At 52.1% G+C, this 18,090-nt stretch overlaps 1 protein-coding gene across 1 annotated transcript; it reads left to right on the top strand.

Moving 5' to 3' along the window:
* The first annotated feature begins 11,849 nt into the window (after positions 1-11,849).
* Positions 11,850-15,485, top strand: LOC143891256 (uncharacterized). Its single transcript, XM_077395877.1, has 6 exons — positions 11,850-12,164; positions 12,672-12,819; positions 13,249-13,859; positions 13,959-14,380; positions 15,080-15,299; positions 15,465-15,485. Exons 1-6 carry the CDS (start codon positions 11,850-11,852, stop codon positions 15,483-15,485), a joined length of 1,737 nt encoding a protein of 578 aa, XP_077251992.1.
* The last annotated feature ends 2,605 nt before the right edge of the window (positions 15,486-18,090 follow it).

Raw genomic sequence — 18,090 nt, forward strand, 5'->3', positions numbered from 1 at the left:
AGGAACAGAGATAGCATTTTGTTAGGCCTAAAATCGGTAACAGATACGGCAGTGACATAAGAGCTGAGCTGGAGGACCCGAGGAGCCGAAGTGAAGGAGCTGAACCCTGCACAAGAGCAAACGAGGTTAGAAGACTAACCCGGAGTCGTTGCTCCGGACGGGCCCTTCGACACTCAAGTCAGTACGAGCAGGAGTGCAGAGCCAAATTTTAAGAGTGGTAGGTTAAAAGTTCTTCCCCCCTTTTGCTTTGAGCCTTGAGAGGCCTTTTATAGAGGGAGACCTGGAGTGGTTAGATTACCTACCCCACGACAGGTGTCGGCCCTTTTGTGGGAGTAGGTTTACCTACTCTTAGGTAATTACCGGATTGCTCCTGGGCCGATGCTGGATTTGTGGTGGGCCCTTCTGGGGCCACGTGTCGACAGGTAATTAGTTGTTGCTTTTATACCCCATCAGTTGCCCCCCAGTTCTCCAAGTCATTATAGTGATTTGGGGAAGTGCGATGAGTTATATTCCTGAACGGTTGAACGAGCCGATGTTCGGGACGGCTCGATGGAAAACCTGTCCGGCCAAGCCATTTGCCCGGCCTGGGACGGCCAGAAGCTGAGCGGAAAATCTGTTCGGCTAAGCCGTCTGTCCGGCCTAGGGAATCTGTCCGAAAAATCTGTCCGGCCTGGGAAATTTGTCCGGCTAAGCCGTCTGTCCGGCCTAGGAATCTGTTCGGAAAATTTGTCTGGCTAAGCCGTCTGTCTGGCTAAACCGTCTGTCCGGCCTGGGGAATCTGTCTGGAAAATCTGTCCGGCCTAGGAAATCTGTTCGGCTAAGCCATCTGTCTGGCCTGGGGAATCTGTCCGAAAAATCCGTTCGGCTAAGCCGTCTGTCCGGCCTTGGAAATCTGTTCAAAAATTCTGTCTGGCTAAGCCGTCTGTCCGGCCTGGGAAATCTGTTCGGCTAAGCAGTCTGTCCGGCCTGGGGAATCTGTCCGGAAAATCTGTTCTGCTAAGCCGTCTGTCCGGCCTTGGAAATCTGTCCGAAAATTCTGTCCGGCCTGGGAAATCTGTCCGCCTAAGCCGTCTGTCCGGCCTGGGAAATCTGTTCGGCTAAGCCGTTTGCCCGGCCTAGGGAATCTGTTCGGCTAAGCCGTCTGTCCGGCCTTGGAAATCTGTCCGGCTAAGCCGTCTGTCCGGCTTGGGAAATCTGTCCGGCTAAGCCGTCTGTCCGGCCTGAGAAATCTATTCGGGTGAGCCGTTTGTCCAGCCTGGGGAATCTGTCCGACCTGAGAAATCTGTTCGGCTAAGCCATCTGTCCGGCTTGGGGAATCTGTCCGGAAAATCTGTTCGGCTAAGCCGTCTATCCGGCCTTGGAAATCTGTACGAAATTCTGTCCGGCTAAGCCGTCTGTCCGGCTTTGGAAATCTGTCCGGAAATTCTGCCGGGTTAAGCCGTCTGTCCGACCTGGGAAATCTGTCCGGCCAAGTCCTGTCCGGCTTGGGCCGGACTGATTTTTGTCGTCTAGCGGATGCGTCATATTCTGTTCGGCTTGGGCCGGACTGATTTTTATCGTCTTACGGACGTGTCATATCCTGTCTGGCTTGGGTCGGACTGATTTTTGTCGTCTAGCGGACGCGCCCTATTCTGTCCGGCCAAGCCTTCTGGGCGGCCTGGAATGGGCAGAAACTTGGAGTGAAATATGTCCGGCCAAGCCTTCTAGGCGGCCTGGGATGGGCAGAAACTTGGGGTGAAATCTGTCCCGCCAAGCCTCCTGGGCGGCCTGGGATGGGCAGAAACTTGGAGTGAAATCTGTCCGGCCAAGCCTTCTAGGCAGCCTGGGATGGGCAGAAACTTGGGGTGAAATCTGTCCGGCCAAGCCTTCTGGGTGGCCTGGGATGGGCAGAAACTTGGAGTGAAATTTGTCCGGCCAAGCCTTCTGGGCGACCTAGGATGGGCATAAACTTGGGGTGAAATCTGTCCGGCCAAGCCTTCTGGGAGGATGACGCTATATCTTGGTCGGCTTGAGATGATCAGAATTTTATCTTTTAGCGAATCAAGCTATATCCTGGTCGGCTTGAGATGACCAGATTTTTGTCCTGTAGCGCATTGCCCTATATCCTGGTCGGCTTGAGATGACCAGAATTTGGTCCTGTAGCGAATCACGCCGAGTCCTGGTCAGCTTTAGATGACCAGAGTTTTGTCCTGTAGCGCATTGCACTATATCCTGGTCGGCTTGAGATGACCAGAATTTTGTCCTGTAGCACATCGCGCTATATCTTGGTCGGCTTGAGATGACCAGAATTTTGTCCTGTAGTGCATCGCTCTATATCCTGGTCGGCTTGAGATGACCAGAATATAGCGCAATCTGCTAAAAGACAAAATTGAATTTTGTCTTGTAGCGAATCACGCCAAGTCTTGGTCGGCTTCAGATGACCAGAGTTTGTCCTGTGGCGCATTGCGCTATTTCCTGGTCGGCTTGAGATGACCAGAATTTTGTCCTGTAGCACATTGCGCCATATCCTGGTCGGCTTGAGATGACCAGAATTTTGTCCTGTAGTGAATCACGCAGAGTCCTGGTCGGCTTCAGATGACCAGAGTTTTGTCCTGTAGCGCATTGCGCTATATCCTGGTCGGCTTGAGATGACCAGAATTTTGTCCTGTAGCGAATCACGCCGAGTCCTGGTCGGCTTCAGATGACCAGAGTTTTGTCCTGTAGCGCATTGCGCTATATCTTGGTCGGCTTGAGGAACGGATGAACTGAAAACTGATTCAGGTCAGCCATTTCAGGTCGTCCAACTCAGGTTGGCTCAAAAACAGATGAGCTACAACTTACCCTTCTTCAGGTTAAGTTTTACCCACGCGTTATATCCAGTCTGGCTGGAGATGTTCTGAACGGCTTAGGACGACCAGGATTTTGAAGTGAAATATCATGTTCGGGCATGTATGCTCAGAAAGGCTTCGGATAACCAAGTTTTATTGAACTTGGGTTTTTGCAAGGGTTTGGTTTTCTGCCTGGTCCTGTTCATGACCAGGAGTGCGCTCCCGGTCTTTGTGGAGACGAGCCGAGACGAACCAAGCAGCGAGTACCCAAGTTTTAGTGAACTGGGTTTCCGAGCAGGTTTGGTTTTTCTGGCCGGACCCGTTCCTGACCAGGAGTGCGCTCCCGGTCTTTGTGGAGACGAGCCGAGGCGAACCAAGCAGCGAGTACCCAAGTTTTAGTTAACTGGGTTTCTGAGACGGTTTGGTTTTTCTGCGCGGGCCCGTTCCTGACCAGGAGTGCGCTCCCGGTCTTTGTGGAGACGACCCGGGGCGAACCAAGCAGCGAGTACCCAAGATTTGGTGAACTGGGTTTCTGAAACGGTTTGATTTTTCTGCGCGGGCCCGTTCCCGACCAGGAGTGCGCTCCCGGTCTTTGTGGAGACGAGTCGGGGCGAACCCAGCAGCAAGTACCCAAGTTTTAGTGAACTAGATTTCTGAAATGGTTTGGTTTTTCTGTGCGGGCCCGTTCCCGACCAGGAGTGCGCCCCGATCTTTGTGGAGACGAGTCGGGGCGAACCAAGCAGCAAGTACCCAAGTTTTAGTGAACTGGATTTCTGAAACGGTTTGGTTTTTCTGCGCGGGCCCGTTCCCAACCAGAAGTGCGCTCTTGGTCTTTGTGGAGACGAGTTGGGGCGAACCAAGCAGCAAGTACCCAAGTTTTAGTGTACTGGATTTCTGAAACGGTTTGGTTTTGCTGCGCGGGCCCGTTCCCGACCAGGAGTACGCTCCCGGTCTTTGTGGAAACGAGTCGGAGCAAACCAAGCAGCAAGTACCCAAGTTTTAGTGAACTGGGTTTCTGAGATGGTTTGGTTTTTCTGCGCGGGCCCGTTCTTGATCAGGAGTGCGCTCCCGGTCTTTGTGGAGACCAGTCGGGGCGAACCAAGCAGCGAGTACCCAAGTTTTAGTGAACTGGGTTTCTGAGATGGTTTGGTTTTTCTGTGCGGGTCCGTTCCTGACCAAGAGTGTGCTCCCAGTCTTTGTGGAGACGAGCCGGGGCTAACCAAGCAGCGAGTACCCAAGTTTTAGTGAACTGGGTTTCTGAGATGGATTGGTTTTTCTGCAAGGGCCCGTTCCCGACCAGGAGTGCGCTCCCGGTCTTTGTGGAGACGAGCCGGGGCGAACCAAGCAGCGAGTACCCAAGTTTTAGTGAGCTGGGTTTCTGAGATGATCTGGTTTTTCTGCGCGGGCACGTTCCCGACCAGGAGTGCACTCCCGGTCTTTGTGGAGACGAGCCGGGGCGAACCAAGCAGCGAGTACCCAAGTTTTAGTGAGCTGGGTTTCTGAGATGGTTTGGTTTTTCTGTGCGGGCCCGTTCTCGACCAGGAGTGCGCTTCCAGTCTTTGTGGAGATGAGCCGGGACGAACCAAGCAGCGGCATGATCTGAGGAACTCGGAACTTTGCAAAGAAGCAGTAGCCTTTTTTCATTATCCACACAAGCGTAATTACAATGGCATCTGCTTTTGTGTCGGGCAGCAGGCTATTGATAGTATTTTCTTAGGTCTTCAGCGGGTTCAGTCACCTGGGCTTCCTCTCTCAGATCAGGTAGCTCAATCGGCAATGATTCTTATGCATTTTTGCCTTTGAGTGCCATGGCATAGCACTCCCTGGACTGTGGTTGATCTCCTCTGACTTCTCCCATACCGTTTGGCGTTATAAACTTCATTTTCTGGTGATACGCTGAGGCGACTGCAGGGATGATGTTCTAGCCTCGACGTCCCAAGATAGCGTTATAGACCGAAGTGACCCTCACTACCAGGAAGTTGACCATTATGAAAGCTTGACAGGGTGGCTCTCCGACGAGGACTGGGAGTTCAATCTGTCCTTCCACTTTCACGACCTCCCCTGAGAAACCGAACAGTTCGGAGTTCGCCGGCCTTAGGAGGTCGTTTCCTATCATCATCTGCTCGAATGCATGGTAGTAGAGAATGTCGGCCGAACTCCCGTTGTCGACGAGGATCTTCTTCACTTCCCAGTTCGCTACTAGCATGGTTATGACCAGGGCGTCGTCATGGGGGAGTATCAAGTTGTCGAGGTCTGCGTCTGAGAAGGAGATCTCGTTCTCTGTCCTCATCTTCTTGCTGCACGTGTGCACGGCGTTGACTCGGCGTGCGTAGGCTTTTCGAGCAGCAGATGATGTACCCCCGATGGCTGGTCCGCCCATAATTGTGTTGATGACCCCCTTGGGCTGGGATCGGTGTATCTCCAGCTGTGGACTAGATGACGGGGGAGATTGGTTCCGCACAGGAAACGGTGAGGGTCGTCGAGGGCTTTGGCCATGAGGGCTTCTCCCCCTGCGCTCTCTTCCGTCGCCATTACTTTTAACATACCTTTTTAGGTACCCCCGATTAATCAGCAGCTCGATTTCTTCCTTGAGTTGCCAGCATTCATCTGTGTCGTGCCCGTGGTCTCTATGGAACCTACAATACTTCGACTTGTCTCTCTTGTTTCCTTTTGAGATCATCCTGGTTGGCTATCTTACGAATTCTTCTCCCTCGATTGCGGCCAGTATGCTTCTCCTGGAGGTGTTGAGGAGGGTGTAATTCTCTTCCCTCCTCTGCGGGGATCTTTCTCGTCTCGGGGCTTTATCATCCCTACGCAGCTTGGTAGGGTTCTTTTCTTCAGAGGTCCTCCTTCGGTTTGAATCTAAGGCTGCCAGAGTCTCCTCCACGACTAGGTACTCCTCGGCTCCAGCCATCAGATCCGCCAGTGAGTGTGGGTTTTGGCGAGCCACTGATCGGCGGAAATCGTTGGATCTAGAGCCTGCGAGGAGCGCGTTCATGGCGGCTGAGGGGTCCAAATTCGGCACTTGGAGTGCCTCCCTGTTGAAACGGCTGACGAATGCCTTCAGAGGTTCGTTTTCCTCCTGCCGCAAAGCCATCAGGGATGCTGTTGTTTTACTCGGCCTCCGGCTGCTCATAAAATGGTGGACCAGGTCGTCCCCAAAGTCCCCAAAGCTGCTAATGGAGTTTGGCTTGATCCTCGAGTACTAGTCCCGGGCTGCACCGGTTAGTGTGGTCAGGAATGCCCTGCAGAGGAATCCATCAGAGGCGCCGTGGAGGAGCATCATAGTCCTGAACGTCTCCAAGTGGTCCACGTCTCCAAGTGGTCCACAGGGTCGGTGGTTCCGTCATAATGCGGAATCGTCGGCATTTTGAACCCTCTGGGTGCTGGCGCGTTCATAACATTATCGGTGAACGGAGGTTTACTTGAGTACGTCTTCACAGCGGGCCGGCCTTGATCCTTTGCCAGCTCTTCTATACTGTGGTCTATCTCTTCTATCCTCCGTAACATTGGGTTAGCCCTCCGGTCTGCTTGGCCCAACGACTTATTTTTCTCTACTGAGGGGCTCGCGGCTGAGCCGGAGTGACTTTCCGGACTCCTTCGATGATGCCGGGATTTTTCCCGCGGCGCTCGGTCTTCCTTGGCTTGGTGCTTCTGCGTGGAGCGAGATCGTGACCTCTGGCGGTGGCGAGGCTCTGTATGGGCCTGCCTGGTTCTGGAATGATGGACTCGCCTTGGGGAGTGGTGGGTCCAGTTTCCACTAGGGTGCGAGTGCATTAAAGAAATCTAATAAATTTTTTTTTATCTCGAGACCCACGTCTTTGAACTTGATAAAGGAAAGAAAGACTTAATCTACGAAGTTGAATGATTAATCTACAGGTAGGAACTAGGGTTCGTTTTGAATTAAGTGGGGTTCAGATATTTTTCTGAAAGGTTCATTTCTCAACGTCGCCGTAGCCAGTATCTTCTCCTTTCACCGTCTATAAGCCCAAGGATGTATAAAAAAAATCAGTTTCACAATTTTTTTAATTTTTATGCTAGTGGGTATTCCTCAATTACATTTCCATTTCTCCCTTCTCTGCTACAAGAAGAAAAATAGAAGGCAACCCTGACAACAATAAGAAAAATAGAAGTAAATTATTAATGTCGACGTTAATGTCGAAGTTAATGTCGACGGAACTAATCATGCACAAATCACTTGCTATAGTCATAAGTGATCAGTTCCGTCGAAGTTCCGTCGACATTAACTTCGACATTAACGTCGACGTTAACAATTTACTTTTATTTTTCTTATTGTTGTTTTAATAGAGATTTGCTAGCGACCTTCGCCAATGGCTACTTCTCGCCCATCCTTGCAATTGCATATGATCATGTGATGATAGTCATTAATGTTGACTTTTGGGAGATTTGTCTTATTCATTGACCATGGTGCAAACTGCAAAGGATGTGCGGAAGTACTTTTCTTCGAAGGTGTCTAGCAATAATATATATATATATATATATATATATATATATATATATATATATATATATATATATATATATATATATGCCATTCAGAGAAAAAAAAGGATTGGTGGGTCCCGTGTTCTCAATCTTTCTTCAATAAAAATCCATACCATTCAAAAAAAAAAACCAAACAAAAAGAAGAAGAAGAAAATAATACGAAGAATAAAAGGGTGTTTGTGTCTTTTTATCATCAAAGTATGCCTTCTTTCTTTTCTTTTCTTTCTCGGTTTTCATTCCAACACTCAAACGGGTCAAATAACCATCCATCTTTGATCTTTTGTAACAGTGATTTGCTAGCATCCATCGCAGAAGGCATTTAGTGGATGGCCTGTTGCATGTGAGAGCAGCCACCTCATGAATGAAGACAAAATCTGCTAAAAAGTGAGCCTATGTGGTTGCTCTCACATGCAACAGGCCATCTGCAAAATGCCTTCTGCGATGGATGCTAGCAGATCCTTTTGTAATGACATGTTTTGGAAGGTTCTCCTTTTTCTAAAAAGAAAATGGATACGAGAAAGAAACAAAGTTGGCAAAGTCCAAAGAGTCCAACTCCCTACGCTTTTTCGGCTTCAGTTTAGATACATTGCATTGACTATTGTACTCGAATTGGATTTAGGGTATGGTTAGGATTTAGGACATTCTTCTTTCGGCCCACATGCTAACTACATCAATATGTCACTGTAGTGTGCCCACGAGAATAAATAAAAAATCCATGCGTTCACGCAAGAGTGCCACATTTACACGAATTAGCATACTTGAGACGTGAACACTGAGCTGGGTAGGGATGCAACTTGGGTCGGGTCGGGTCTGGTTGTTGAGCTTTTGGTAAAAAATGAATCGGAATCAACCCGAACCTAACCCGATTTAAGGTAAAATCTCAACCCGAATTCCCAAAAATCGACCTGAGTTGCACCTTTAGAGCCGGGAAGTGGCTTTTTGCAAAATTGCCTAGATACTCAACTCAACTCAACTAAGCCTGATCCAGTGGTTTTTTGCAAACTTGCCTAGATGACGATCCTTTTTTCAATACTATATCATTAGTGATTAAAATATCTTTTGTTTGATTTACATCTTAAAGTAAAGCAATTTGCGAATACTCTGACTGAATCTCTGTGTAGAATCTTCCTTATTACTCCCTCTCAAGCTGAGGAAGGGGTGACAATGAAGGCTGGCAAGACCGTCCCGTGATGAAAGGTGAAACACATCCTTAGATAGAGAAATGGTGAGAACATCAAGCCAATTGCTAGAAGGACCCGACAAAACTTAATTTTCTTTTTGAATGGTAGAAAGAATTTATTCAGAAAAGGGGAAAAGACACAACCTCGACCGGGATGGTCACAACATCAGACACAAGAGGCAGTAAGAAAAAAAAGAGACCTAATAAACCTTAGGAGTATTAATTCTTTTATAATAAGATCCCATTGGCTGCACATCACCATCATGTTTGACTTTTCAGCCGTTATTAGTGCATGATGGTGATGTGTAGCCAATAGGAGAGCCCTTTCACCTCATTTTTGCAAGGGCTCCCTTCAGTGTAGAATTCCTCTTGTTTTTTTTCTTTGTTTCCTCTATTCCTGATCTACACCTTTTATCATTTTTATATTGTTAATAAGAGTTTGTAAATCCATCTGATTGCCCTTAGAAGCATACATTTTGTTGGGGGTCTCTTGACTTTAGATTACTTAATATTTAGGTTGAGTTAGCCAGTTAGGGGCAACCAAGTGGAACCACATCTGGATCATTGTAACCCACCGAGGCATTGGCTCTTCGGCATAAAGTCATGGGTTTGCTCCCTATTGACGAGTGTTCGAATCCCGCCCCCGACTTACCTGATACCCGTTGATGGGGTCCGGACTCAGCACTGATGGGGTCCGGACTCAGCACTGATGGGTCCGAACTCAGCATCCAATTGGCTGCTGGCACGTGGCCCTCACAAGGACCGTTGGAAGGCCAACACATGTCCCTACTAGGTGTGACACCTGGACCAATCAGGGACTTCCACCTGCCCTCCTTAGGTATGAGACCTGGTCCATACAGAGGCCACCACCTGTCCTGGACAGGTGGCTCAGAACTACCACCTGTCCTAGACAGGTGGCTCAGAATCACTATAAATAGCCTTCACTTGTGCTAAGGTGAGGGATCTGAAAATCAAAACTCTAAGCTTTTGCTCTGACATTGCTCTGCACTCCTGCTCATACTGACTTGAGTGTCGAAGCGCCCGTCCGGAGTACCACTCCTGGTTGGTCCTCTGACCATTTTCTTTCTTGTCTGTACCCTTGTGCAGCGCAGGACTCCACCAGCCCTTCAGCCGTGACTTGTTAGCTCAGCCCATCCAGCCCTACCATAACCTGTTACCAATTTTAGACCTAACAGATTTGGCGCCATCCGTGGGACCCCGCAACAAAAAGCTGTTCGAAACCTCACTTAAGCAATGGTAGGAAAACACGGAAAGCATGTGCCAACCTCCCGGACGACCCGGGCTACAGCCCCCCGCGAAGGGAGAAGCGAGCGATTGGCCTCGCAAATAGAGGTCGGAGCGCCAGGGGAGCGCAGTCCGACTCGCTCGGACCGTTCAGACCCTACCCCAACCCCAAGGGAGATGCGGGCCCTTTTTCAAGAGATGACTGCTGTAATTGCGCAGTTTAGAAATCCGGCCACCGCACTCCAGCAGCACCCAGCCGAAACCTCTCAGCCCGCCCAGGGGAGGGGAAGCTCCCGCCGAGAGCACACGCCTCCGCCCCGGGAGCAGACTCGCCACTCTACAAGACGAGATCACCTCTCCCGGGACAAGCATGTGCGTCCCGAGCCTCGCTTACATCACCGGTCACGATCACCCTCCGTACAAAGGCATGGCAGCAAGAGAGACGCCACGCACGGAGAGGGATCGCGGCAAAGGCGAAGGAGTCCGGCCAGTCAGTCCGGATCGGCTATGAGCCCGCCAGCAAGGAGAGAGAGGCCCGTCCACCGGGCTGAGGAACGAGAGGACCCGGTGTTGCGAAGGATCCAGCAGATCGACCACCGGATCGAAGAGCTCGCCAGAGAGCAGGGCCGACCTGCCTCCCGGATCTTCACAAGCGCTCAACCATTTTCAGACAGAGTGCTCAGCCCGGAGGCCCCGCGGGCTGGAAGATGCCCCAGGTTCCGCAGTATGACGGGACCACCGACCCCGTGGACCACCTGGAGACTTTCAGGACCACAATGCTCCTCCACGGGGCGTCGGATGGATTCCTTTGCCGGGCATTCCCCACCACGTTAACCGGAGCAGCGCGGGACTGGTACTCGCGGCTTAAGCCCAGGTCCGTGGACAATTTTGATGATTTTGGGGATAACCTGGCCCGCCATTTCATGAGCAGCAGGAGACCCAGGAAGACGACCGCTTCGCTGATGGCCCTCAGGCAGGGAGATGATGAGGCCTTGAAAGTGTTCGTTGGTCGCTTTAACAGGGAAGCTCTCCAGGTCCCTAACCTGGATCCCTCCGCGGCCACGAATGCCCTTCTGGCCGGTGTCCGATCAACTGATTTCAGGCGAGCAGTGGCTCGGAGCAACCCGCAGTCTCTCGCGGACCTGATGGCCGGGGCGGAGGAGTACATCTCGGTGGAGAAAACTCTCGCCGCCCTGGACTCCGCTGGCAGGAGAAGGCCCGAGGAGAAGAACCCTACCAAGCAGCGTAGGTATGATAAGTCTCAGAAGAAGGAGAGAAGCCCTCCCCGCAGGGAGAGAAGCCCTTCTCGAAAGGGGAGAAGCCCCCAAGCGAGAGAGCATTACACGCGGCTGACCGCGTCCAGAGCACAAATCCTGGCAGCCATTCGGAAAGAGGACTTCATCCGTTGGCCGGAGAGGCAGAACTCATCGACGAAGAAAAACATGTCCCAGTACTGCAGGTTCCACAAGGACCACGGCCACGACACCAACGCGTGCCTTCATCTGAAGGAGGAGATCGAGCAGTTAATCAGCCGTGGGTACCTTGGAAGGTACTTGAAGAATGATGACAACAAAAGTGAACGCAAGGAAAAGCCGAAGCCCAGAGGCAGAAGCCCTCGCGGCGCTCAACCTCTAGGCGACCGCATTCAAGCTCCGGCCCCAGCCAGCCCCCCTCCTCAGGTACCTCAACCTCAACCTCATGGTGTTATTGGTACCATTTCAGGAGGGCCGACCGCAGGAGGAACCTCTTCATCAGCCCGCAGGACATATGCCCGGCAGGTGAACGCCGTCCATACCTGCAGCAAGAAGGCCAGGCTAGAGAACGAGATATCTTTTTCAGATGCAGATCTCGATGGCCTGATCCTCCCGCATGATGATGCCCTGGTCATCACCATGCTGGTGGCCAACTGGGAAATGAAGAAGATCTTGGTCGACAACGGGAGTTCCGCAGACATCCTCTATTATCACGCTTTAGAGCGGATGCTGATCGGAACCGACCGCCTGAAGCAGGCCAACTCGGATCTGTTCGGGTTCTCCGAAGAAGTTGTCAAAGTCGAAGGGCAGATCGAGCTTCCAGTTCTTATCGGGGAGCCGCCCTGCCAGTCCGTCGCCATGGTAAACTTCTTGGTGGTAAGGGCCAAGTCGGCCTACAATGCTATCTTGGGCCGCCCCGGCCAGAATCTCCTTCGAGCCGTTCCCTCCGCCTATCATCAGAAGATGAAGTTCAGTACACCAGGGGGTGTAGGGGAAGTCAGAGGGGACCAGCCCCAGTTGAGGCAGTGCTATGCAGCGGCGCTGAAAGGAAAGAATGCGTCCGAATCTCTGCCGATCGAGCTGTTTGATCTAAGGGACGAAGCCCAGATCACAGTAAACGAGCCGGCCGAGGACGTCATATCAGTCCCGTTGTATAGCGATGACGACCAGAGGGTTGTTCAGATCGGCTCTGCCCTGCCAGAGGCCGCGCAGCAGGATCTTGCTCAGTTCCTCAGAGCGAATGCAGATGTCTTTGCCTGGGCTCCGTCAGACATGCCCGGTATCGACCCTGCAATCAGCACCCATGAGCTCGGGGTTGATCAGACCTGCAAACCCGTGAAGCAGAAGAGGAGGCACTTTGCACCAGAGAGGCGAAGGGCCATTAGAGAAGAGGTGGAAAGGCTTCTGAAGGCCGACTTCATCCGCGAGATCCAGTACCCGGACTGGCTCGTGAATGTTGTGATGGTAAAAAAGTCTAATGGGAAGTGGAGGACCTGAATAGATTTTACAGACCTGAATAAGGCCTGCCCGAAGGACAGCTACCCGCTCCCAAAGATTGATCAGCTCATCGATGCCACTGCAGGTCACGAGCTGCTAAGCTTCATGGACGCCTTCTCAGGATATAATCAGATCAGAATGCATGAGTCCGACATTCCGAAGACATCCTTTGTAACCGATCAGGGGACTTATTGCTATCGAGTTATGCCTTTCGGATTGAAGAACGCAGGGGCCACCTACCAGCGGCTCGTCAACAGGTTATTCAAAGAGCAAATCGGCCGCAATATGGAAGTCTACGTGGACGATATGCTGGTCAAGAGCAGAGCTGCCTGTAATCATGTTGCCGACCTCGAAGAAGCATTTCAAGTCTTGAGGGAGCACAACATGAAGCTCAATCCGACCAAGTGTACGTTCGGCGTCGGAGCGGGCAAGTTTCTGGGCTTCATGGTAAGCCAGAGAGGGATAGAAGCAAATCCTGAGAAAATCAAGGCGGTGATGGAGCTGACTCCGCCCAGAACTATCAGAGAAGTACAGCGCCTGACCGGTCTGGTAGCTGCCCTGGGGCGGTTCATCTCTAAGTCCGTAGAAAGATGTCTTCCGTTCTTCAACGCAGTCAAGGGTATAAAAACCGCGCCCTGGACTCCGGAGTGCCAAGCGGCATTTGAGGAGCTGAAGCAGTACTTGTCCTCTCCACCGTTGCTGTCAAAGCCAGAGCCAGGAGAAGAGCTGATTCTGTATCTCTCAGCGGGACCTTTGGCAGTCGCAGCAGTACTGATCAGAGAGGAGTACCACCAACAAAAGCCAATCTACTATGTCAGTAAGGTCCTCCATGATGCAGAGACAAGATATCAGCGGGTCGAGAAGCTCGTATACGCCCTTGTTATGGCGCCCAGAAAATTAAGGCCGTATTTCCAGGCGCATACGATCAAAGTCCTGACAGGACAGCCCCTGAGGCAGATCCTCCACCGCCCAGACACTTCAGGTCGTCTTGTGAAGTGGGCCGTGGAGCTCAGCGAGTTTGACATTAAATATCTGCCCAGGCCAGCAATCAAAGCCCAGGTTCTTGCGGATTTCATAGCTGAATGTACCATGCCAGATTCAGGCTCCGGGTCAGAAGCAGTGCTTCCTACAGCAGCAGAACCGGCTACATTCGAGCAGCAGGTCAAAACCGAAGCGGTTCCCCTTACAGGGCCCGAGGATGCACCTTCTCCGACCAGTCCACTTCCGTGTTCTGAAGAGCCGCTCTGGGAGGTCTATGTTGACGGATCTTCAAATAAAGGTGGCAGCGGTGCCGGGCTAGTCCTCACAGGGCCAGATGATTTCGTCTTGAATTATGCCTTGAGGTTTGGATTCCGTGCGTCAAACAATGAGGCAGAGTACGAAGCCCTCATCGCCGGAATGAACCTCGCCGCTCAGGCCCGCGCTCAGAAACTGAAAGCGTACTGTGATTCGCAGCTAGTCGTATGTCAGATTCAAGGAGTATATGAGGCCCGTGAAGAGCGAATGATCAAATATCTGCAAAGGGTCCGTGTCCTGGCCGGCAAGTTCGAAAGTTTTGAGCTCATCAGAGTCCCCCGGGCTGAAAATACAAAGGCTGATGTGCTCTCAAAGCTAGCGGCTTCAGGCTACACCGCTCTGAAAGAAATCCGTATGGAGTTCCTAAAGACCTCCAGTATTGATGACCAGCCCGTCGTAGTAATGCAGATCGACGACGAGCCGTGCTGGATGGATGAGATCATCAGATATTTGCGCAGCGGAGAACTCCCCGGGGAGAAAAAAGAGGCCCGTAAAGTCGTACAGCGGGCAGCAAGGTTTTCATTTGACGGCGAGACTCTGTACAAGAGATCTTACACCCTCCCGTACTTGAAGTTTCTCCGGCCAACCGACGCCCTGTATGCCCTGCGAGAGACCCATGAGGGGATTTGCGGAGAACATCTTGGGGGCAAGGCCCTGGCCATCAAAGTCCTTCTAAGAGGCCTGTACTGGCCTACATTGAGACAAGATGCACTGAGCCTTGTGAAGAAGTGCGAGAAGTGTCAGAAATTTTCTCCCACCGTTCACTAGCCTGCCGTGCCAATGGCTCCGATCATCAGCCCTCTCCCTTTTGCTATCTGGGGAATGGACATCTTAGGTCCTTTTCCGCCGGCCTCCGGAGGTCGCGAGTTCGTCGTTGTCGCCATCGACTACTTTACGAAGTGGGTAGAAGCTGAACCCCTGGCCAAGATCACCGAGCAGAACGTCCAGAACTTTTTCTGGAAATCAGTGGTGTGCAGATTTGGGATACCCCAGGTCCTCATAACGGACAATGGCAAACAGTTCGACTCGAGGAATTTCAGAAAGTTTTGTGCGGATCTGAAGATTGAGCAAAGGTTCACTTCCGTGGCACACCCTCAGACGAATGGGCAGACTGAAGTGACGAACATGACTCTGCTGCAGGGGATAAAGAAGAGACTGGATGATAAGGCCGGACGCTGGGCTGACGAGCTGTACCATGTGCTCTGGGCATATCGGACTACCCCACGCACTGCAACGGGTGAGTCGCCTTTCAATCTCTCCTTCGGAACAGAGGCTGTGATCCCGGTTGACATCAGCGTTCCTTCCCCAAGAATTGTTCACTTCAATGAACAGCTTAATGGGGACGGGCTCCGTGCCAACCTCGACTTGCTTGAAGAGGTCCGTGAGGAGTCACAGATCAGGGCCGCAGCGTATAAGCAAAAGGTGTCTAGATACCATGACACGAAGATCCGACCAAGGGAGTTCCGCACAGGCGACCTAGTTTTGAGGAAAGCGGCCGTCTCCCAGCCAAGAAGGGTGGGCAAACTCTCCCCGACTTGGGAAGGGCCGTACCGAGTCAAAGAGGTCATCCGTCCAGGAAGCTACCGCCTAGATACACTTGACGAGCAGCTGCTGCCGCACGCCTGGAATTCCAGAAATCTTCGAATATACTATCAATAGTCTTTTCCTTTGCTTTTGAAGGCCTGTAAAGAATCTCTGTAATGAAATTTCAAAAAAGAAATAAAGTGGAGTTGTCATTAAACTGTGTCCCTCACTTTTGAGTCACTAATATATGCCAACCTCCAGTCAAAGACTCTAAGTGTTTGCAGACTTAGCTCTTATTCTAAGTGTTTGCAGACTTAGAGAACAGCAGTGGAGCACTCCGGCGCATCCAATTTGGTGTGGAGACCAGTTCCGACCACATGGACCCGCCCTAGTGAAAACCACCTCAAAAGACCTGCCCGGCCTAGCCGTCTACATCCGAAGCCGGCCAGGATATGGCGCAACCGCTAAACGCCATAACACCTGTCCGGCCTAGCCGTCTACAGCCTTTGCCGGACAGGATACGGCGCAAACGCCAGGCGCCAAAAAGACTCTAAGTGTTTGCAGACTTAGCTCTTATTCTAAGTGTTTGCAGACTTAGAGAACAGCAGTGGAGCACTCCGGCGCGTCCAATTTGGTGTGGAGACCAGTGCCGACCACATGGACCCGCCCTAGTGAAAACCACCTCAAAAGACCTGCCCGGCCTAGCCGTCTACATCCGAAGCCGGCCAGGATATGGCGCAACCGCTAAACGCCAAAACACCTGTCCGGCCTAGCCGTCTACAGCCTTTGCCGGACAGGATACGGCGCAAACGCCAGGCGCCAAAAAGACTCTAAGTGTTTGCAGACTTAGCTCTTATTCTAAGTGTTTGCAGACTTAGAGAACAGCAGTGGAGCACTCCGGCGCGTCCAATTTGGTGTGGAGACCAGTGCCGACCACATGGACCCGCCCTAGTGAAAACCACCTCAAAAGACCTGCCCGGCCTAGCCGTCTACATCCGAAGCCGGCCAGGATATGGCGCAACCACTAAACGCCAAAACACCTATCCGGCCTAGCCGTCTGCAGCCTTTGCCGGACAGGATACGGCGCAAACGCCAGGCGCCAAAAAGACTCTAAGTGTTTGCAGACTTAGCTCTTATTCTAAGTGTTTGCAGACTTAGAGAACAGCAGTGGAGCACTCCGGCGCGTCCAATTTGGTGTGGAGACCAGTGCCGACCACATGGACCCGCCCTAGTGAAAACCACCTCAAAAGACCTGCCCAGCCTAGCCGTCTACATCCAAAGCCGGCCAGGATATGGCGCAACCACTAAACGCCAAAACACCTGTCCGGCCTAGCCGTCTGCAGCCTTTGCCGGACAGGATACGGCGCAAACGCCAGGCGCCAAAAAGACTCTAAGTGTTTGCAAACTCGGAGACAGAAGTGGATCAGTCCGGCTAATGACATCCGGTTAACCACTCCGGCTCGGCAGAGAAATGAGGAAGAAGCACAGACAACATACGTACAAAAACAAGACAGCCGTACAGACAGTTAGACAAAATTGAATTTGTATTCGTATTACAAAAGTGCTCTTTTCGCCGAGCTGGCTTACAAAGATTGAGCCTCTCAGGCCATTACAAAAAATTTACAAAAAATAAGAACAGGAGGTCTGCCCGGCCACTCAGGCCTCCCCGTCGGCCGCCTCGTCGGTGACCACCTCTGCAGCAAGTGCTGCATCCTGGCCGGCCTCGGCGGTTGGAGGGGTGACCTCGGAAGCCAGAGCGACTTCCTGTTCTACCTCGTTGGGTTGGGAGGAGCCCACTTCACCTTCTTCCTCCTCGTCCTCTTCATCCTCTGGAGGTGCGTACGGGACGTCCAGTCCATCCAGAGAGATGTCGGGGTAAGCCTTCTTAACCTGCTCAGAGCAGATGAGGAACCCCGCCTTATAGGCTTGGAGGCCCAGGTTGAAGAACTGTGTGTCCTTCCTCTCTTCGGCCTCCCGTACTGCCACTTTTACGGCAGCCTCGACAGCCGCCTTTTCCCTCTGGTCGGCTCTCTCCCTCGCAGTTAGGAGATCCTGCACGGCTTGGTTCTTGACCCTCTGCACCTCGTCCTTGAGACTGTTGCATTCGGCCTCTTTGACCTGGACGATTTCACTAAGTCTGTCCTTGTCCCTCTGGAGCTCGCCCTTCTCGGACTGTATCTGTGTGAGCGTGTCAGAGAAGAGATAACTCTTCTTTGCCATGTCTCTTGAGTATACTTGGAGCTGATAGAGGGCGGAGGCGATCGCCTCTGCGCAGGTCTCCGGTGCCTCTTTCTCGACTTCTCGTCGGTCATTCGGGAGGACGCCCTGGAACATCAGTTTGTGGCCACCCGGCTATCACCCAGGCCGGTGTCCATCTTTTGCACCGCCCAGTTTGGGCGAAAAACATTATCAGCTCTCGCCGCCGTGGCGGCGGGGATACCCAGCACTGGCCCGCTGTGTCGGGGCTCTGCCTCCCGTGCAGACCCTGAGCTCTGCCCGGTGAGGCTTGGCCGGCTCGGCTTGAATGCGAGCTTGTGAGTCGCCCAGCTACTTTTGAGGGGATTAGCCAGCGCGACCATCGCCGGGGTTGACTCCGGCACCTTCCTTTTCTTGCCCTTAGGTTGGGGCTGCTCATGCGTTGGGGACGATTGGGAGCTCTGCCTTATTCTGTCCATCATGGACATCTGCTTGACCATTTCTGAACGTAAAAAACAGAACAGAGTTAGAACTACAAAAAAAAGGGGGGGGGGGGGCGAAGGAGTCAGAGGAAAAGAAAGGAACA

The sequence above is a fragment of the Tasmannia lanceolata genome, unplaced genomic scaffold (assembly GCF_043159265.1).
Source record: "Tasmannia lanceolata isolate RefF3 unplaced genomic scaffold, GAP_Taslan_0.1 ptg000013l, whole genome shotgun sequence".
NCBI classification, from domain to species: Eukaryota; Viridiplantae; Streptophyta; class Magnoliopsida; order Canellales; family Winteraceae; genus Tasmannia; species Tasmannia lanceolata.

What these genes read in the sequence shown, in the direction of transcription:
- LOC143891256 (XM_077395877.1), top strand. Translation starts at nt 11,850, where the DNA reads ATGGTAAACTTCTTGGTGGTAAGGGCCAAGTCGGCCTACAATGCTATC. An exon ending in TCCGTGCGTCAAACAATGAG is followed by an intron (nt 13,860 to 13,958) that starts GCAGAGTACGAA and finishes GTCGTATGTCAG; the next exon opens with ATTCAAGGAGTATATGAGGC. An exon ending in CCGTCTCCCAGCCAAGAAGG is followed by an intron (nt 15,300 to 15,464) that starts GTGGGCAAACTC and finishes TTGCTTTTGAAG; the next exon opens with GCCTGTAAAGAATCTCTGTA.